At 48.6% G+C, this 22,196-nt stretch overlaps 1 protein-coding gene across 1 annotated transcript in view; it reads left to right on the plus strand.

Annotated features, from left to right (window-relative positions):
• Srgap3 (SLIT-ROBO Rho GTPase activating protein 3) overlaps positions 1-22,196 on the plus strand; it is a 242,316-nt gene that overhangs the window by 125,929 nt on the left and 94,191 nt on the right. The window contains exon 3 of the mRNA XM_023704533.1: positions 8,251-8,413. Within this exon, the coding sequence (XP_023560301.1) occupies positions 8,251-8,413 (163 nt within the window). The remainder of the gene's footprint in view (positions 1-8,250; positions 8,414-22,196) is intronic.

A 22,196-nucleotide genomic window follows, 5' to 3' on the forward strand; every position in this document is an offset into this window, starting at 1 on the left:
TTTATATTTGTTTCTCAATAAAATAAAAAATAAAATATTTCATAAAAATTAAATAAATAATAATAAATTAAAAAATAAAATAAAATAGACATCAGACCCAGTGTAATGTCACCTTGACTACTCAGAATGAGATTCTAGAAGAACTAGGGTGGAGTATAAATCACAGGAACATTTGCACTGGGCTTTGACATTCACATAGGAGTTTGTAGGCAAAAAAGGTAATATGGAGAACGGAAATCTTGCCTTGGGCCATGTGTCTATCTATGATTCTCATTGGATTCTCTAGTAAAGTGGCAATAATAATAATTAAATGGTGGTTTGATAGTTACAGCACCCTGTGAATTCCCACACTGAATCCTCAAAGCACCATTGCAAGGCATACATTACTTTATAGATAAGGAAATAAAAAGTTGGATTAAATTTCCCAAGTTCACTTCGTTGGTGACATAGAATTGGCCTTTGTACCCAGCCTTCTGACTCTGAGGCAAGTCGAGCACACCTAGGCCGGGTGGTGCAACCTCAGCCCTGGCTTGGGGCTGCGGGCGCCAGCAGTGGAGCTGAGCCCTACACCACTCTTCTAGCACCCAGTGTTTATGGAATCCTCTGAATGTGTAGAGTTAATCTCAATAAAAAAATTAGTAAAATAGTGTAAAAAAGGGAAAGGAAGAGATAAACGAAGGAAGCCACGGTTGGCTTAGCTTCAGCAATGTCGGGCTGAGTGGATGGAGGTAGGGCTGGCCAAGGACAGGCAGGGTCCTCCATCAGCCCCCCTCTCAGGCCTCAGGGAGGATGATGGGCCCCCATGGACTCTCCTGATTTACTCGGCATTAACAGCCTGATACGGACTGGACTTCTCCCACCAAATTCATATGTTGACGTCCTAAGACCCCAGACCCCAGAATATGGCATTATTCGCAAGTAAGGTCCTGAAAGAGGCGATCAAGCGAAACCAAGCTCACAGGGAAGGCCCCGACCTGATTCAGCTGACCTTATGCATCAGGGTCCCTGGACACAGAGACACACGCTTGAAGATGAGGGAGAGAAGGGGTGCTCCTGCTCACCTGCAAATGCCACAGAGTGCCCGAACACACAGGGGGCTGGAGAGGCCTACCGCAGCCTCTTTCTCCAGCCTCTGAGATAGCAGCCCTGCCCACACCTTAGTCTGGACCTCCAGCCCCAGACCTGGGAGATGCTGCACATCCCTGTGGCTCGAGCCCTCAGTGTACAGTCCTTGTAGCTACGCTCCCAGGAAACTAGGACCCCCGCATTCCTCTGTCTCTGAGGGCTTGGCTTGTGCTGTCTCAGTGACCTTTCCCCGCCCCCTCCTGAGTCCTGTCAGCCCCTGGCCACACCCACCTCCTCTGAGGCTGTCACCCTTCTGTTGCAGTGCTTCTCCTTGTCCCATGCTGTGTTGATACTCACCCATCTTTTTGGTCTCAATCATCAGTGTTTTCTGAGAGCCAACTATGTGTGTAGCCCTTCCCAACCTAAAGGGAGACAAAGACCCAAAACACAAGGAAAAGAGCAAGGTGGGCTTGACAGGGCAAAAGTGACAGTGAAATGGGGGAGCAAGATAAAGAAGGGGAGCTGCTGGGAGCCCAGGTGGGGCCTCGAGGAGAGCAGGAGCAACAGCTCTACTCTGGTCTCAGCCACAAGCAGAACCAGACAGGCTCTGAGTTCCCATGTGCTGAATTAATGATTCCCACAGCAAGGAAGTGCAAGGAATCCCAAGCCCTGCGTGGGCAGCCCAGGTAGCCGGAGGCTGCCCACCTTCCTGCTTCGGGACTGTATTAAGACTCTGCTTTTCAGGGCAGCTCTGCTGGCTGCTGCTTGAGCCAGCCCAGTGTAGATGTGCAAAGTTCCGGAGGGGAGCAGGAAGCAAGAGATGACACGAGCTTGCCTTCCTCACGGAGGCAGAGGGCTCTGGTTTGGGCTCGTCTGCAGTGTGGGGCTCGATGGCTTGGAAGCGTGTTCTATTTGCCAAGAGGAATTTTCCAGCCCCCAGCCGAGAGGCTGGTGGAGCTGGCTGGCTGCTGATTTCATTTTCCTACCTCACCACCTTGGCAAGGCTTGGCTTCTCCAGCCTCAGCCTCTTGGAACTTCATACCCACCTCCCTCAGCCAAAGCAAGCAAGCAAGCTGTGACTCACCAGAAATGTTCATTGCTATTTTCTGGCCATAAAAAAAGCAAATATATACATTTGCACAAGTTCCAACATTATGTCTTAGCTCAGCAGCTTCTGCTTGCTGAGGAGACACTTGAATGTAAGATTGGAAAAGCAGAAAGGTCGCTCAGACTGTGTCCCTGTGAGAGAGCCAGCCCAGGTTTGTTTTGCCGTCTTCCAAGAGTGAGGCTGGGCAGGCGAAGTGCAGCTGCGTGGGGAACTTGTCTGCAGGCAGAGGAGTCCCTGGAGGGGGACGGCCGAGGCTGCAGGCCGCTGAGCGCTGGTGTCTGGCTCTGTCCTGTGTGGCCTGGGGTGCCTACTCCTGCTGTTGCCAGACAAGCTAGTGGCAAGACAGAGCTCCCTGCACCCACTAGAGCCACTTAAGCCCTGCAAACTCTGCCTCTCCCCGTGCCTCTCCACCTCTATCACCTCGCTTCCTGGGTTCCAGCTGAACAGGCCTTATGCAGGCACCACTGAAGAGTGACACAAGCTCTTTTCTGGGTGTGTTCGTGTGGGTGTTCTGAGTAGCCAGGCCCCCCCCCGGGGGGGTGGTGACGTCCATAAGATCACACAGAAAAGAGGGCCAACCCTTGAGGCCCCAGGGGCTCAGTGTGCCAGGGCCCCTCTGTGAGCAGCCAGGCAGCAAGGGCCTGGTCCCACTGTGGCTGAGGCCAGCTTTCCACAGATTGGCCCGCTCCACCTGTGAAGCCACAGACAGGTCAGCCTTTCCATCAACACCTGAACGCCATTTGCCACAGGACTGGGAGGTGACTGTAGGACAGACCTTAAGACTGTGCCCACCAGGTGGATGGTGGGTGTGGAGCAGCAGCTCTGCTGAGAAGCACTGGTGGGCTCATTGTCCAGCTTTGGCCCTCTTCTGGGTCCCCAGCAGGCGGTGTGGCCCCGCCGCCTCCTCCTGTCACTGCCTGGTCAGGTTTCCTGGGCTCATACCACTCCCCATGTGTGGCTTGTAGGTTTGTAGCCTTGTGTGACTCTTCGGTTTCATATGTCAGCCATGCACTTGGCGCCGGCCTCCACATCTGTCTCGGCACCAGAGGCTTCACGGGCTGCCAGAGCCCTCCAGTGTGTGTTCTCAGTGAACTCATTCGCTCTTCCTCCCTCCAGGCCCCACCTCAGTTTGCTTCCTCTCCTCCCAGGAAGGGCCCTTCTCCTTGTCCAAGTGCCCAAGCCAGAAACCAAGGGTCACTCTAGTCATCTCCTCCCCCCTTAACTCCACCCCAGTCCCCAGGTCCAGCCAATTTACCACCTCAGGACTTCCTCTTCCCATGAGTGAGTGGCAGCTATAGTGAGGCTCTGGGAGTGCACCGTCCTACCCCTACCCCATGCCACACCCTTCAGCAGTCCCTCTGCTTCCTGAGACTCGAAGGCCCTTTGCCTCATGGACTCTACCTCCTTCTTCTTCTTCTTCTTTTTTTTTTTCAGAACCGGGGATTGAACTCAGGCCCTTGCACTTGCCAGGGAAGCACTTATTCCACTGAGCCATCTCCCCGGCCCCAATATCTACTCCTTCTACTGCTTCACTTGTCACCCCAACTCCACAGCAGAACATCATGTACGGGACTCTTGGTGACATAGCCCACCAACACGCCTGTTTTTGCTTCTCACCGGGCCATTGGCCATCATGTTTCCCCACCCGGAAAGCTCCCCAAAAGTAGCTCCAAGCCGGCTCTCATGCTCAATCTAGAAAGGGCCTCTTTCATCTGCAAAGCCAGCCGTGCCCCCTGCCACCAACACCACTCTGGCCAGGCAGCTGTGCCTCGGGTGTTGCAGGCAGGGGCTCTCCAGTCTGGTCTCTGCTACACATCCAGCCCCCGGTTGTAAACACACACACACACACACACACACACACACACACTCCATTTAGAACAACAGAGTGAGCCCAGAGCTCTCACCAGCTGCCTGTGTAGCTGTATTACAACCCCTTCCTCTTTCCCTTCCCTCCTCTCCACTCCTCCTGCCTCCACAAGTGACTCGGGGGGAGGAAACCGCTGTCCTTTCTGTCTCTCCTTTCACTGTGCTTCTGCATCCAGGTGACCCAATCAATGGCCCCTACAGCACACCCCAGCATTCCCGAGGCCCCCGAGGACCCCTTGTCTTTCTCTTCCCTCTAAACTCAACTCTGGCTGCGACCCCATTGGCTTTTCACATTACACCCCCCTATTCTGTTCTTGCCTTCCAGGCTGAGCTAGGCCCAAGAACAGCTTAGGTAAGGCTCAGTCATCTTATCTCTCTTTTGCTCCTTCTACCCCACCCCCAGAGGCAGTAAGAAGCAGGAAGGACAAACCATTTTCCGCCCAATTCCATTTTTCCCCTTTTACTTTTTCATTTTGTTTTTGTGGCACTATGGCTCAAACCCATATTCAATGAGACACATCCCCATCACTTTTTTATGTTTTGTTTTGAGACAGAGTCTCATTAAGTGACATAGGCTGGGCTTGAACTCACCATCATCTTGCCTCCACCCCTTAGAGCGCTGGATCACAGATGTGAATCCCATGCCCAGCTGTCCACTTGTAGGTCATCTCCATTCCTGTCATCACACCCATCCTATTGCCTGAGACCCAGTGCTCAGGTTCCTCTACATAGGTTCACCTTCTTGCCTCTGCCCAAATCAAAGGAAGCCATCTACTTTGGTAAACAGGAAAGGAGGCATTCAAAGCTAGCTCAGAGGAGATGGAGGGGCCCACTGGCCCTAAATCACCGCCTTGCCCTGTACAGGCAGGCAGAGTCTTATAAGTAAGGAACAGAGTAGAGGGGAGCAGAAGGAGAGGCGCAGGTCTCCCCACTTGCTCTGTCATTCCAGCCACCTCAGCTCCTCTTCCTCTTTCCTGTGGCCACCTGGTGTCAGCAGCTGCAAGTTTATCACTTCTGGGCTGAGGAGGGGAGAGGGTGTTGGTTATGTGCTCAGCAGGAGGAAGCTTGAGAAAGCGCTTGTCTCTGAAAGAAAAAAAATCTAAATTTTAAAGTTTGATTTTATAGTGCTGGTTACGATTCCTCTGCTTGAATGATTTCGGTGACTTTGCACTCTGCAGAGCAGGCATTCTTAATTCTGGCTACCCGTTAGAATCTCCTAAGGAGATATTCTGACTCAGTCAGTCTTGGTGGTCTTTAGAGGTTGCCCTGGTGATGAAGTGTGTAGGACAGGTTTCTGAAGTATGTAGCCTACAAGATAAGGTTCCAGCACCTTAGCCTGGCATTGTGACCATGACGATCCGGGCCTTACCCTGTCCTCCCAACCACATATCTAACACCCCTCCATTAGTGTGGTCAGAATTCTAGCTCCCCGGAGCCTGAGGTACTTCCCTATGTTTGCTTCCACACTTCCTGCCACCTACAGCTCCTTCCTTCTTCCCTCCTGGTCATTTGGAAAAAGTCCCAGCTGTCCTCAAGACCCAGCATACATGTGACTTTCTCTTCCACAACATCTACTATGTAATAGCCATCTTGCTTGGAACTGGATAAGATGGCTACAACAGGAGCAATCCCTGATCTCAAAGAACTCTCCTCGGGGTGAGGGATGGGGGTGGGCACTAAAAGCAGAATGTATTCGTCAGCTTTCCTTTACTATATTAAATGCACAGGATGACTAACTTACAAAGAGGAAAGGTTCCGTTGCCTCAGAAGTTTGGAGGCTGCAGTACATTGATGCTTTTAGTACAATCGTAGGCAGCAACACATTATGCTGTGAGCTCATGGTATAGCAAAGCCGCACATCTCATGACCACAAAATGAAAAACAGGAAGCAGGGACTGAGTCTGACCCTGCCCCCAAAGATCTGAGGACCTCCCACTAAGCCCCGCCTCTTAAAGGGCCCACTACCTCTAATTGCACACACAGTGAGCACTCCAGATCCAAACTGTAGCACCGAAGTTCTCAAACTTGTGTGTGCCTCAGAATCACTTGAGAAGCTTTTAAAACACAGGAGCCGGGCTGTAGCCACCCTGACAACTTGCATTCCTAGCAGATTCCAAGTGGTGCCGAGGCTGCAGAGCAGGAGCTGCACTCCTGGAACAGAACATGACTGCCTTAGGTGTCATTTACAATGCACCTACAGAAGGGGAGGGAGCTGGCAGCCAGGGGAGGAGAGAGCTAGCACACTCCAGGTGGCAGGAACAGCATGTGCGAGTGTCCCTGTGGGAAAGAACCTGGGGTGAAAACCCATGGGATTGCGTGGGCACCCAGAGGGCAAGGGAGGAAGGAACAGGGCTCCTGCTGTGGCCCCCGCAGCCGAATGGTGCCTGCGCACTCCTGCTGCGGACCCTCGCTGCCTCCTCTCTACCTCTCTCCTCTGCCACAGCCAGCTGGCAGTGAGCCCCTCCCGGGAAGCTCTGTGCCCCATCTCGTGTGGGCGTCCACAGCCCACCCAGAACCTGCCAGAGCAAACACATAGGACTCTGGCTGGCTGGAGCTTCCGTATTCTTGCTCTTTCCAAGAACCAAGCGAAGGAGAAGTGTTTTTCTCTCTCCCACAGCAGCATGTCTAAATGTTTTATCGTCCTCTTCTTTCCTGAGACAGTTCCCAGAACATGCACTCCACATCTAAATCGAATTCCCTTTGCTCAAATTTCTGCTGTCTAGACAAGTTCTTCGCCTATGTGGTAACAGGAAGAGAAGTACCTGGAGGTCCAGCGGGCCCTGACCTACCTTTCCAAGCCTCAGCAACTGGAGGGAAGGCGAAGGAAGGGACAGTGTGGCCTAGTACTTGCACTTGGCTCTGAGAGGAGGGTGCAGCCATCCTGGGAGTCAGCAGAGTCACCTTCCTCAGGAACCCTGGCCACAGAGAATGCATTTCCTGTGACAGTGACCTTGCTAGCACCTAGTGTGGTTCCATTGAAAACAGGGGCAGACAAGGCAGGCCGGGGGGACCCAGGAGTCCTCAGGTGGTCTCTCTCCCATGGCCTGCCTGTCCCATGTCTTTTTTCACACTAGAAAGTGGAGTGAGAGACACACTCAGGGTGGGGAACAAGAACTATCGCATAGTTATTCCACGTGGCAAGATAGGAGCAATGGTTTGAATGGTTTGGGTTTTTAGTTGCTCTTCTCTCTGCTGCCCTGGAGAATAGGGTATAACTGCCCTCTGCCTTGGTAAACTATGGTCAAGATATGGATTGTCTCAGGGACAGAGAGATAGCTCAGTGGTCTAAGCACTTGCCTGGCAAGTACAACGACCTGGGTTCCATCCCTGTAACATATGTCATTCTGGCCTTGCCCCAGGCATGCATGCCAAGCTGGCCACTGAGACCCGGTGAGGTGATGCATGCCTGCAATCCCAGCTCTGGGAAGGCTGAAACAGGAGGCTCACTGTGAGCCTGAGCCACATAGCGAGACCCTGGACCAAATACATAAAATTAAAAAGAAAGAAAGAAAGAAAAAGAAAAAGGTACTATCTTTGCTTCATTTGTTTGAGAAGTAGAGGAATACAGATTGGTGATTTGCAGATGCCCTGGAGGGCTTGGTAGAACCCAGATGGCTGGGTGCAGCCACGGGGTTTCTGATTCTGCAGGGGCTGGAGAATGTGCATTTCTAATCCATTGCCAGTGGGTGCTGGTGCTGCCCAGGGGCGCTTTTAGAACTCCAGTTTTAGCACAATGCTCAACTAGAGATTGCTAAGAATTTATCAATCCTGAACCTGACCCCTCCCCGAAGATAAAAACCTGGATCCCCCAAAGCCTCCTGGCTGCTCCACGAAGGAGCACAAGGCTTGTGTTTCCGGGAGCCAAGAGACTCCTGGGAAGGATAAACAGGGCACTCAGAGGTCGCAGAGAAGGGAAAGCCCATTTGTTGTTCTTGCCATTGCATACTTGTAGAAATCATATTGGCTGAGCATTCCTCAGCCCCAGAAGTGCAGGTGCTTATAGCAAGTGCTGAGGGGGAAGTAGGTGGCCCAACACTTAAAATCATAGACCTGCCAGGTTCTGGCCCAGAGCTGCTCTGAACTCTAAAGGGTCACTTTCCCTCTTAATGTCCTGAAGGGGTGTGGTGAGGGATGAAGGGCAGGGGTTGGGGACTTTGTAAACATGATGACAATTGTAGAGGAGCCAGGCTGAGCTGTCTTGGTTTCCACAGGAAGGACCAATACCTGCTGTCACCAGTGAACTGTTGGTATCTGGTCCTACATCAGACCCGGCGGGAGAGCCGAGACCATGCCACGCTCAATGACATCTTCATGAACAATGTCATCGTCCGCCTCTCCCAGATCAGTGAGGATGTCATCAGACTCTTCAAAAAGGTAGGCAAGCAGGCCACTTTGCCTGCCTTAGGCCTCTGCCCAAGCTTCATAGTGACCTGCCACCATGGCAGTTGTGGCTGGGGGGCAGCTGGACTTGGGATTGTAGCCCTGATCTGAGCTCTGGCTTAGCCTTGGCAGGCTGCGTTCTCAATACTCCTTCAGCTGCCACCACCAGAGCAGCAGCCTTTGCCAGGCTAGATGAGCAGTGCTTGCACCTGAAGGGGCTTGCAAGAAGGGAGATAAGCACGCTTGCAAATGTGCGCACTTGGAAATAACCACGTCGCCATTCTAGGTATTCCTTTAGATGTGTGTGTGTGTGTGTGTGTGTGTGCGCGCACGCAAATGTATTTTCTATGAGTGCCTATAATGCATTCGTTGTGTAGTGCATCTGAGCATTTTTCCCAAGTGAGATCATGTGACACTATTACCCGCTTAGATTACCTCGCAAAGTATGGCACGCTGTATTACAGTTTTCCCTGTCAAAAAATATGTTTTTTCTCTCTGTTTCTTTGAGACAAGGTCTCACTATGCTGCACAGGCTGGTTTCAGTAGTCTTCCTGCCTTAGTCTCCTGTAGCTGGGACTACAGGCACATGGCCACAGTGTCCTGAAGGCTGTGTGTGTATCAGGAGCCCCTTCCAGTGCTGAATTCACTCCTGTGGACATCAGTTTACTCGTCTGTAAAATGATCATGTGGCTGAGCCTCTGTGAGCTTCATCCTTTGTCCAATGGGGTTTAAATCACCCCTCCCCAGGGGCAGTGCAAAGGTTAAACGAGGATAGAGCTCAGTGGTCTGAATGCCTGCCTGGCAAGCACAAGGACCCAGGTTCAATCCCTGATACTGCATACCGTGCCAATCCTGAAACCCAGGCCTGTAATCCCAGTTCTGGGGAGGCTGAGACAGGATAATCACTACAAATCTAAGCTGTGTAATGAGACCCTGCTGGCCCCATGAGATGGCTCAGTAGAATAAGTGCTTGCCTGGCAAGTGCAAGGGCCTGAGTTCAATCCCCGGTTCCGCCCCACCCCCCCCCAAAAAACCCCAAAAAAACCTTTGTAATGAGACCCTGTACCAAATAAATAAATAAAAAGTTTAAAAATTAAAGATTAAACAAATGGAGTGTGTGGAGGAAAATTGGAGTGTGGCCTCTGGGTGTAGATTTCTTAAATACTTGGGTTCATAATTCTAGTTTCATCTTTTATTAGCTCTGTGTTACTTGTTACTTAAACTCTCTGTGTTTCCATTCCCTCACTTGGGAAATGGGGATAGGAATACTCCCAGGGATGCTGGGAAGGTTGTCACCCCTAAGTACAGAAAAGCGGGGAGTCCTGACAGCTCTCAGAGGAAACTGGCTGTGGTCATCTGAATATGAGAGATAGTTATTACCAAGAGAATCTAGCTCATCTCTCCTAGGTGACAAGTTAGAGATTTTGGACTGAGGATTGCTGCAAGCACTGGGAAGTGGACAAATTGATTGGAAATACCTTATAATCATCTCATGGATTTGTCACGGGCTAATTTCTTCCCACCACACAATGTACTTCTGATCTCCTGGGGCTGTGTTTTATGAAATGTGGTCTAAGTTTAATATTTGCATAAGCAAACATAATTAGAAAGATAATACACAGTGCCCCCCCCCAAATGAAATCACCCAGCGCTGTACACAGCCCAGCTGAAGAGAGGCAATGGGCTGCAGGTCTGGAATCCTGGTCCCGTTACAACCCCAGCTCTTGCCCAAAGCTCTGAATGGCTTTTCTCTTGGGTGGGAGTGACTCCCACAGAAAGGGTTGTCAGGCCGTTAGGACATGAAGGGTCTTTTCCTGAGCTGAGCCCTGGGACAAATGAGATAAATCTTTTCAGTTCTCATTTAGGCTGACAGCAGCCTGACTGGTGATGGAGGTTAACAGGGTGGAAAATAATGAAAAACTGTTCACAGCTGAGCTCAGGCCGCTCGTTACCAGGCCTGTGCCTGTGGAACAAAGGAAATGACCCAACCCCCGTGGGCTGGGAGAGACAGGTCGGAGCCTGGCGCAGCCCCTTTGTGTCGCATCAGTTATATGTAACCTGGTGACTAGGGCCAGCCTGCCCTGTGTAATGAGAGGCCCAGGGCTCTGACGGCCGCAAGACAGAGCTCCCCCACCACTCCACTTTACAGGAGGAGGGAATGCCTTGGGCTTTGACCCCTTGTCAGCAGTGTGCTTGAGAACGTCGCGTTTGTCTTCAAACTACCCCTCTCTGACCACCACTGGCGAGGTCTCACCAAACCTCAGTATTCTCATCTGGGAAGCCGAGGTGGCAACAGGGGGGTACCTTGAGCAGAAGAAGTGTGAGTTCAAGTGGCAGCACGGGCGTGGTATCCGGTAGTGCCCGCCTAGTGGGAAACCAGCTGAGAACAGAAACCCTCCTTGTCCCTGGGCAGCTCCTCGCCTAGCTGCCCTGTCTCGTGCTGGGGCAGGCGGCATGGAGCAGGAGCAGAAGCATCGTCAGCCTGTGTCCCTTTGTGAGGTTGGATGGCTGCCAGCCTACCTGCTTCAATCTACCTTTTTTTTTTTTTTTTGTCCTCCATCTCCCCTCTCACAGGGTACTCTCTTCAAAGACTAGAAATATGTCCGTATCCCAGAAGTCCAGGCAGGTGGCTCTTACTCAGAAATCCAGCTCAGCAGCTTTAAGGGGAGAGGGAGGCTTCCAGCTCTTCTGAGGTGAGCTTGGATTCTGGGGGAACAAAGAATGTTATTAGAACCCCGTCTCCACAGCTCTGCTCGACTTTTCTGTTTCCACTTTTGAGGGGAGTTTTCAAGTGACTGGCCCCAGTGCTGATCAGATGGCATGAGCTGCCCAACATCTGCCTGCCTCAAGTCCCTCTTCCTAGAAATGCTTGTTTGGGGTTCTGATGGGCCCAGTGCAGGTCACCTGAGTGCTTGCTCCTGAAGCCCCATCTGTGACCTGGAGATGTGGCGCTCCAAGTGCCAGCCTAGGAAGCACAGGGTCCCTGAAGCCAGACACAGATTCAACTCTAGGAGACCAGGGGAGGGGCTTCCCCAAGAACACTTGGGGTGTTCTTACAAGAGGGGAAAAGTAGCAAAGGCTGCTGGTCGTCCTCTGCTAGACTCCCTCACCAGAGGGCGCTCGCTACCTCTCAGGATACCTCATTCTCTTTGAGATAACCATGATGTATAGAAAATTCTCCCAAGGCTGAAAGGAAATCTTACAGTGCTTCCATTCCTTCTTGGTCACAGCCTTCAGGGCCACATAAGTGGAATCCACGTGAAACCTTGTCCGTTGTCAGAAGACAGAAATCAGGACCACTTGTCTTAGTCTTTCCTGGTGGCTCGCAAACATTCCGAGCTGTTTTCCCCTCCGATGAGACTCTGTGTTCCCTCCCTACCCTGCTTGTCCTCCTTGACTCTGTTCAGTCTTCTCTCACCCATAGAAGTCAATATTCAGAATCAGCTGGAAAATTCTGGAAAGGTCTTGCCATCTCAGAGTGTAGTGTGCCACCCAGGGTGTGTCAGAAGGACCTAGATGGCTGGTTTAAGGCAGAGGCATGGGCTCCTGCTGAGGGTTTCTGATCCAGTAGGTCCACAGCGTGATTGAGAATCTGCATTTCTAACAAATTTCCCGGAGCTGCTCAGGCTTCTTGCATGGGGGTAACATGTGGAGAACGTCTTATCTGCCCACCTCCTTTCGACAGATGAGTAAACTGAGGCCTGCTTCTGGAGTGCAGAATCCTGTCCCAGACTCAAGGTTTGGATTTTTGGCCCAGTGTGACCTGCCACCCTGTGTGCTGGAGCAGCTGGGAGGCTCTCTGTGCATCTTCCTCGTCCTCCCTTCCCACCCCTGACCGCGTCTCAGGCTGGGCATTGCAGCCCATTCCATTTTCAGCCTCATTCTATTTTCTTCAGTGTCCTTAACAATAGCCATCCATTATTCTATGCTCTGATGCCCGCAGAATTTAATTACTCGCCCCAGCCGTGATGTGAATTTGATTGCTGGGAGCTGTGGTATTCTGGAGGAAGCACTAATGAGGAAAGACTCTTTGCAGAGAGGAGAGGGCGTTCAGGGGGCCATGTTTGAAAGCAGCCATTCACTGTGTGGCCACAAGGACTTTGTCTTGAGTGACTTTTCTCATTCCCGCCCCAAAGATGTCCATTCCATTTCATAAATAAATCAGGGCTTTTGTATCCAATAATTGCTTTTCTTTGTGACAGAGATCAAAAGCATCTGTGGCCTTGGATTCAAAGCCAAGTTTATTTTTCATGTTTTGCTTGCAGGAGAGAGAGAGGGTTTGCATGCTGGAGGGTTCAGCTAAGAGGGCAGAACAGGCCAAGAGGAACGAAGTGGGAACACTGCCAAGGGATGAGGCGCCTTCTCCATTGTCTCCCAGAGAGATGGGGCTGCTCAGCCCAGCATCAGCAGGCATTCCCAGCTCATCCAACAAACATATTAACACCAGCATGGCAGTAGATAAACAGTTACAGCAAACAAACAATTAGTGGTGCATATTGTGCACCATGCCCTTGGCTAAGCATTCTGGGTATATTACATTTGTTGAATCTAAGAGGAAGATGTGGTCACCACTGTTTTATAGATGCTGATAAAAGTGGGAGCTGGGGCTCCAATCCAGGTGTGCTTGAGTCCAGAATCCACACACTCAATGGTAGAGGCCGGTGCAATGGACAACTGAGAAGGGGACTCATCACAGAGTCCTCCCACAGGGACCTCTGGGTGTGGGGTGAGACAGGTATAAGCAGTGAGTGGTTCACTGGGATGCAGCATGCAGGGGTGGGCATCACCATCGAGGGCCCGGCAGAAGGAGGAGAACTCAGAGAAGGGTTTGATGTTGGGGAGGTAGAAGTTGCAGTGAGTGTTGAAGGATCAGGGTGCCTCATCCTTAGGGGTCCCCTACTGGGGAAGTACAGGAGACACCCAAAGAGAAGTTGTGTAGTGGACAGTTGTGAGGAAGGTCTCCCCTGGCTCCTGCAGCTAGAAGAACCCTACTGAGATTCCCTGAGAGTGGCAAGGAGACTGGGTCTTTCTGGTCTCAAGTTTCTTGGTCGCTGGACGTGGGCAGGCTGCAGGAGGGGCTGTGGGCTTGGCCAGCTGCCTTTCTACAGTGGGAGTCACAGAAGGCTGGCTGCAAGGGTGTCTGTTGGGAAGGTTTCCTGGGGAACATACTTGCTGGTCCTGGCTGGGATCTGAGTGGGGCAGGGTCCTCCACAGTGATGCAGAGCATGGGAGAAGCAGAAGGCAGAGGCCAGCAGGCAAGAAAGTCTGGGTCCTGTGCTGCTAGGCAGTGGGCACTCAAGCACAAGTGCTAAGGCTAGGGCCAGACTCTGGCTCTGCCTCTGCTTTGCAAGTCTTCAGCCTCGTGAGCTTGGCTCAATAGCCTAACTCTATCCGTCAGTCTCACAATGGAGCTGCTGTCTTTCCTATGGTTATTGCAAGATTTTAAAATGATCTGAAATGCCCACCTGTCACATGGGAGGAAATCGGGATGATTCATTGCTACTAGGATAACTGGGGCTTTGAGAAGCAGTTTTGTGAAGCTTAGCTGGAGGCAGGATGGAAAACGGTTTTATTCAGAGTGCACAGGTTCAGTAAAGGTTTAGAAATAATAAGGTCAGGAAACTAGGCACTAATCACTTCTAAATGATGGTCTTGTCATTCCTTTTGTAAGTTTTTGTCACTTTTTTTTCTTTGTTGACTAGTACAGTGTGGAGGGAAGAAACATCCTTAACTTTTTTAAAAATAATTTTTAAAAATATTTATTTATTTGACACAGGGCCTTACTATGCAGTTCAGACTCATAGTGATTCTCCTGTCTCAGCCTCCCCAGTGCTGGGATTATAGGCATGCGCCACCACACCCAGTTTCTATGGCCAGCTTGGCGTGGGGCCAGCATACATGTGGTACCAGGCCTTGAACCTGGGTCCTTGTGCTTGCCAGGTAAGCGCTTACACCACCAAGCTATCTCCACAGCCTGCATCCTTAACTTTTAAAGGGTATGCTTCTCGATTTTCATCTTTTAAGACAAAAACTCTTAGCAAATTTGGAATAAATAGGAGCTCCCATAGTCTGATAAAGAGCCCTTTGCTTGAACACCAATAGCAAATCCTCTTGAAGAGGTCACGAAAAGACGGTTTGCAGTTTACGATATTAATGTGCAAAAATTAATGTGTACCAGCCACATCCAATTAGAAAATGTCATTTAAATGCATACATTAGGAAACAAGAATGATTGAAAATTAATGTTATTGATGCTACAAATAAGCTGCATCCTAGCAGTTTTGATATGTGATGTTGTCATTGTCATTCAGGGATAAATATTTCATAGCTCCCATTATAATTTCTTCTTTGCCATGAATTATTCAGAATGACTTTTTGTTTTGAGACAGGGTCTTGCTATGCAGTTCAGGTTGGCCTTGAGCTCCCTACGTAGCCCAGGCTGGCCTTGAACTCACAACGAATGTCCTGCCTCAGCCTTCTGGATGTGCCACACAAATCCAGTTATAATTGCTTTTTTTTTAAGCTTTAAAAATTTAGTTTAAAAGGCTTTCTCACTTTTTAAATTCTAACTATTGCACCATTATAAGAAAATAAGGTTTGTAATACTTTTTTGATCTGTTGAGGCATTGGCCTTATCAAATCGCAAGGCTTCATCCAAAGTGATAGTCAGTAAACAGGGAGCACTGGAGCATGGCAGACAACTAAGCGACACTGCAAAGAGCTCGGGAGCGGAGCTGCCACACAAGGAGCCAAGGGGCACAGCGGAGGGGCGCTGTGCAGTGGAGGAGGGAGGGTGGCTGTTTGGCAGGTTGGCTGGTTTAACCGGTTGTGTGTCCATTTCTTAGTTTTTAGGAGCTGATTTTGTATACACACTACATACCATAAACACACACACACACACACACACACACACACACACACTTTCTTATAAAAAGTCTCTACATTAGTCTAAAAATATGCTTTATATACATGAAAATGCTAAAGGTAAACAGCAAAGATTTTTGGAACAAAATGTAAATTCTATTTAAAGTTGTGAGGTAGGAAAATGCCGCCTAAAGAAAACATTTTAAAAAGTACATCCCATACAGGAAAATATTTATAAATTTTGTTATTTAAAAGCTTATATATAACTTTCATACTGTTAGGTACAAACCCACACAATGGACCAGACCAGGCATTCTGATGCGAGTAGAAGATTTATTGGGGGCATCAAGCAGGCTGGCTGTCTAGCAGACCAAGACAGCAGCAAATAAATGGGGGACAGGAGATTTTATAGGATCTTTTAGAGAGGATGATGGCAGCTGGAGCATCTGAGGGAGAGCTAGTCCTGGCAGGCTACCTGGTCTGTGGGGGACCTTTAATGTTGACAAAGGAGAGTTTTGTGGTTGCTTGCCCAGGTCAGAGTCAGGTGGACCTGTTCTGCGGTTTTGGGTTTGGCTCTGTGTGGGGCCAAGGCGGGGAAGTTTGGGGGCAAGATACCTGGGAAACCAAGAGCGAGAGTGTTTGGGGCAAGGTGCTTGGGAAACTTTGAATCCTGACCCATCACATACAATAGTTAGAAGAGTGGCTATGTAAAAAGAGAAGAGATTTGGTGTGTACAGAATTAATAAATAGTTAATACCCATAGCATAAAAGCAGGTTCTACAACTTAATAAGAAAAAGGTGAACAACCCAATAGAAAAATAGGTAAGAAGGCCAGGAATATAGCTCAGTGGCACAGCACCTACCTGGCAAGAATGAAGTCATTAGTTCAATTTCTCTCTCTCTCTCTCTCTCTCTCTCTCTCTCTCTCTCTCTCTCTCTCTCTCACACACACACACACACACACACACACACACAAATAGGTATGAGATATAAATGATGCAAGTCACCCAAATAATGAAAGTTAATTGGTCAAAAAAATAAGAAAAAATGCTACTACTTACTGGAAATTCTGAGATAATTTTTATTATTATTTACCTAAATTATTAGGTAAATAAAACAAAATAAGACACACTTTGACTCCCAGGGGATTGGCAAAACTATCTCAAGTGCTGACGAGAATGCTCCACATATATTCTCTCTCACATATTCTCAGGAAACATGTAAATTGATCTACTCCTTCAGAGAATGATTAAGCAGGACCTGGTATGAGAGCAGGAAGGATTTTAGAGCCTGCAATCCAGTGACTACACTTCTAGCTGTACCTAAGCTATTCTAATATAGCTGTGCACACACAATTTTGCATAAAGATATTTGCAGCAGTGATGTGTGTAGTAGAGAAACTAAAGAACAGCATAAAAGTTCATCAAAGAAATAGTTATGAAAGCTCTGGAGAATCACACAATGGGAGATTGTACAAGAGTGAAGATAGAGGAGCTAGATGTACAAGTATCAGTATGGATAAAACTTGAAAACAATATTGAGTGGGAGAAGCATGATACAGTTTGATATTTTTATAAAATTTAAGACAGAGATGAATAGTTTGTATTGTTCTTATTTTTAGACATCTCTCTAGAAGAAGCTGTACCAATGTGGACACTGTAAGCATACCATCCTCGGACCAATAACTAGGGAAAGAGAGAGGAAGAAGGAGCTCAAGAACACTTCAGCTGTATCTATAATATTTTGCCTCTTAAGAATACTTTCAAAGGGCCAGCCAAGTAGCTCAGCAGATTAAAGCACCTGCAAGCAGGTGCAGGGGCCGGGGGTTCGATCCTTGGGCCTGCCATGCCAGGCCCCACCCCTGGGGTGCATTGAGATGGCAATTGAGACTGCACATGGTGGCATGTACCTATAATCCCAGCTCTTGGGAAGCTGTAAACAGGAGAATCACTACAAGTCCATTCTAGTGGTGAGACCCTGTACACCCTGTAGACCCTTCCCTAAAATACAAAAAAAGAGAAGACTTTCAAAGCAAAAATGGCAAAACCTCAATAATGACTGTCAATGTTATGTCAAGGTGTCTGTTATTGTTCATTCTACTTTTGTGCAGGGTTAGAGAATTGAAATCAAGGGTGAAAAATGAGGAATGGGAGGTAAGAAACAGGTCAAAGAGGCCCTTGGGTGTCAGCTTGCGAAGATGAGTTTTATTTTCTAGACATTGAAAATTCATTCAAAGTTCTTAAATAGGTGAAGCAATCAGCCAAACATGAGGATAATTAACTGACATAGTGTATTTGATGGCTTTGAAAAGAGAGACACTGGAGTGAGGGAGAAGAGCTACATGTTATTGTTGCACATGTACACTTATATGCATATTAGTGGTGAAAGATAATAGGTGTGTGAATCGTGGAGGTTGGCATGGAAATGAAAATGCAATAAATGATGGGTGTGTGAGTAGAGGATAATGGTAGCTAATGGGTAGTGGATGGATGGATGGATAGATGGATGGAGAAATGGATGGATGGATCGGTTGGTTGTGTTGATGGATGGATGCATGGATGGATGGATGGATGGATGGATGGATGGATGGATGGATGGATGGATGGATGAAAGGATGGATAGATGGGTGGAGAAATGAATAGATGGATGGGATGGTTGTGTTGATGGATGGATGAAGGGATGGATAAATGGGTGGATGGGTAAATGGGTGGATGAATGAGTGAATGAGTGGGTTAGTTGGGTTAATGGATAGATGGATAGATACATGGATGGATGAAAGGATGAATGGATGGATAGATGAGTGGATAAGTGGGTGGATAGAGTGTGAAAAAGTGATGCATAGATGGGTAAGTACATTAGTAAAGACATTTTTAAACTATCAGTATAACCTTTATATCCTATCTATTAATAACAAAAGCAAAACAGGAGATCAGCTTATAAAATGACAAGGATGTAAAATAATCAGTGATTCAGCAGTAATAAGTGATCAATAATGTTTTAAATGGAAAATTCAGCTTGATATTCATATTACTTTGCAAATAATGTAGACAAGGAGAGAAGAACTTGAACTGAGCAGCTGTAGCTTTTCATAGATTGCGGCTTTTCAGGAAGATGGTCTTGTCCTGCTCCCCACAAGAGGGGGCTCTCTTTCTTCCCTCAGCTGCTAGCTTCTTATCTCCATATCAGAGATCCAAGACAAGAGAAAGTTAACAGGAGCTAGGCAAGAAAGACTGCTCTGGTGCTGGGGAGAAAGCTCAGTAGAATAAGTGCTTGCCTGACAAGCACAAGGGCCTAAGTTCAATCCCCGGTTCCCAAAAAAAAAAAGAAAAGAAAAGAAAAAAAGAAAAAGAAAGGCTGCTCTGCAGTGTGTTGTCCCAGCCCAGCATTCTGCACTGTTCCATCTACCGGGGAAGCCGGCGAGTGGGCCCAGACTCAGTCACAGGTAATGGGAGAGTCTGCAAAACATACTGAGTGCTGGGTGTTGTCTGTTTATAGGATCTAAAGCAGAGCCTTATAAATGGCATTGGGCTTTCTACATGAAGGAGGAAGCAGAGGATGCAGAGGAGCTGTAGGAATTTTTAAAAAGGTTTTGGGAAAAGGAAAAGAAAAGTACTTCAAGTTCTAGCTTTCCCACAAGAGGCAACATAGCAAGCAGTTGGTTGAGAAGGGGCACTTTTACCACATCTACAGTTATGGGTAAATCATTTTCTTTTTCCTGAGCCTTTCTGTCCTAATGTTCAAGTAGAGTTAGTGATGGTACCCCCCATAAAAGGCTGGGTTTTGGCTGAAGTAACATAGTGTGTATGAAAGCAGTAAGTGACATTCCCAGCATGTACTGAGATCAAGAAACAGAAGCTATTATTGTTTTTATCTCTAATAATAAGTATCACCCATAGTAACAGTGTTAAGCACTGTTATTAATGAATGATAAGTATTATTAATAGTGACATTTAGTGTTATTACTAGAGATTAACTCCCACCCTAACCACATCAGTCACTTGCTTGTGGCCATTACATGTCCTTGGGTTTCCTGACAGTCATTTTAGGCAGCACAGGGTGCAGAGGGTCCCAGAGATCCGGGGGCATTGCAGGACAGAGCATGCTAGCCAAGGGGCTTGGCCTTCTTGCCTCAGTATTGCTGGGGGTGTCAATCAGGCCCAACTGTGAGCCCTCTCTGTCTAGGGTTCTTGATTTGTTCTCCTGCCCACAACTAAAACTATGAGAAAAGCCAATGAAATTGGTAAAAACGAGAGTTTTAAAAATCCAGCCACCTTGGGAAGACAGTTCACCCTCCCTCCTCTGTTTGAGCAACAGAAGCACTGCAGTCTGTAGAAGGGGCAGAGCAAAGCCAGGAAATGTCCCTTTGTGATTTAGCCAAGCAGTGGGGTTAAATCTTTGGGATTGTCAGGCCTAAGATGTGGCAGTTTGCATTAGCATGAAGAGGGCTTTATGCTGAGCTACATCCCCCAGCCCCTTTTTATTTTTGATTTTGAAAACAGGATCTCACCAAGTTGCCCTAACTGGGCTTGAATTTGGGGTCCTCCTGCCTCAGGCTCTCAGAGTGCAGAGATTACAGGCATGCACCACCATATGTAGCCCCTGAGGCACTAATTTTTAGAGAAGGCTTTCCCTTCAGCCACTGCACCAGCACATTGCTAGGCTCCTGGGGGACCTTGATGGCACCATTGCCAAGTACAAGGGCCTTTACTTCTGTGCTATGTGTCGAAGTCCTCCTGCTTCTTTCCTGCCAGTGTGCTGGTCCTCTTACCACCCAAAAGGAGAAAGAAGTTGGGACTCAAATCTATATTCCAGCCCTTTACAAAGATGAACAGGTTAGCAATTATAGCAGAGGAGACACATGTTCACCTGGGAGAGGAGAGAGGGCGGGAAGGAGGTGTCCAGGGGAAGACAAAGAAGGTGGGAGGGAGGGGAAGCTCACAGGGATCTGGATGAAGGCGAGCACACACAGAGCCTGGGTCTCAGCAGCCTATCATTGGTGTGTGGGGAAAGGAGGTGGGCACTTGGCTGCCGGGGCTACCACGTCCTGAGGTGCATGGGCTGTAGGACAGGCTGGTGAGGCGACCTCTCTGCCATGCCTTTAAACCTTTGCTTTGGAAGTACAAACATGAGGCTTGGGGAGCTGGCCAGTGCTCCTGCATGGCATGTATTTACGTGGGAAGCAGCTGGGAATCTTAAGTTTTTTGGTTTGATGAGCAAACAAGCTTGGGTGTGGAAAGGCAGTGGAGGATCTGGCTGGATTTAGGACTGAAGAGTCAAAAGATTTTTGTCATTGTTTAGTTGTATCTGTTTTGTTTTGTTTGAGCCCAGTATAGTACTGGAAAAAACATGGCATGTACCGAGGGTAATCCAACTTGGGACACTTGCTCAAATGGTGATGAAAGGACCAGGCCTGGGTGCAGCAGGGCTGGGTGTGCAAAAGAAAGGTCTCAAGGTTCATTGAGAGGCAGCCTGGGTGTCCCCCTCTTCTGACCAGGCCATACCTCCTAGCAGCACATTCAGCTGTGAACTCATCACTCCACAGAAGAGCCACAATTCAGTCACCTTCCAAAAGCCCCACTCTGATCACCTTCTGGATCGGAACCATGACAGTCTGTGTTCATCTAGAGCAGGCAAGATAGCTCTAGGAGCACTCCCTAGTTTCTCTACCCCATACTCTTTCTGCTCCTTTCTACATTCTGCCCTATCCTTGTGTGTGTTCCTGACCCTCTGTTCTGCCAGCCTGGGAGATGGTGAATGGAGGAGTTAATGAAAGAGCCAGCTTTGTATCCCCCACTCTGCATGACTTCCTAGCCTCACTTCTGCCATCTCGTGAAGATTGGTTCAGCCTATGTGACAGTTCCCTAAGCACGTCATCTGTGCCCCATACAGCGCCAGGTGGTGACATGTGTGTTATCTCTTTTCATCTTCACAGGGACTTCGTGATCCCTGTCTGTCACATCATCCCACTTTTACAAATAAGGAAACCAAGGTTTAAAGAAACTGTCTCTTCATTTGTTCATTCAACAAACATATTTAATGAGCACCTACCATGTGACAGGCTTTGTACCAGGGCTGAAGATGTTGCAATTGGGTACTGAGAGGCAGACTACGAGACACCTGAATTCTGAATTGGGTACTGAGAGGCAGACTACGAGACACCTGAATAGAAGAATGATTGGGGAGCGCTCTCAGAAGGGCAGGGAAGGTAGCAGGCAGCTGAATGGAAGCCTCAGCCCGTGCTGTAGGGGTTCACTGCTTCCCAGGTTGAAACTAAGAAGCCCCGTTTCTATGTCTTGCACTGATCAGACTCTGGGGGAGGCCATGCCCTAATGGGCGGGACAAGACACCTTGTTCTCTTCCCTTATTCTGGCCATAGCTGAAGGGTGCTCTTAGCTCTGGGGTGCCTGCTGGCACTACTCCCAGTAGAAGGGGATTTTGAGGCTCCATCATCAGAGAGAATGTCTCTTTCCTTCATGTGCTTGAATTCCAGCAGGGAAACAAATGGTAAGGGATGAAGCCAGCAGACAGGAAAGACCATGACAATGCTCCTTACAGGAACAGGCACTCAGTTCCCAGCTAGATAGAGAAGCTAAGCTGCATGGGCAAAGGACCCAGAGCCTTGCCTCCAATCTGGGTCACTGTGGCTCCAACATTTACCTCTCCTGCTGACCAGCCCCTGCCAGATCACACATCTTTCTAAGCCTGTGATAGTGTTGCCAAGCCACAGACCAGGGGCAAGCACACCCTCATCATCACAAATACAACTGTGTGCAGTTGTGTGAGTGAACGGTGGGTTTTGAGGAAAATCACACCCATCCACATGCAGATGTGGCTGCTGCCTTTGCAAGTTATACAACAATCCTGTCTCTAAATCTTTCACATCAAAGTTAAAAATAAAATAAATGATTCCATC

This window comes from Octodon degus, unplaced genomic scaffold, assembly GCF_000260255.1.
Source record: "Octodon degus isolate 3935 unplaced genomic scaffold, OctDeg1.0 scaffold00008, whole genome shotgun sequence".
NCBI lineage: Eukaryota > Metazoa > Chordata > Mammalia > Rodentia > Octodontidae > Octodon > Octodon degus.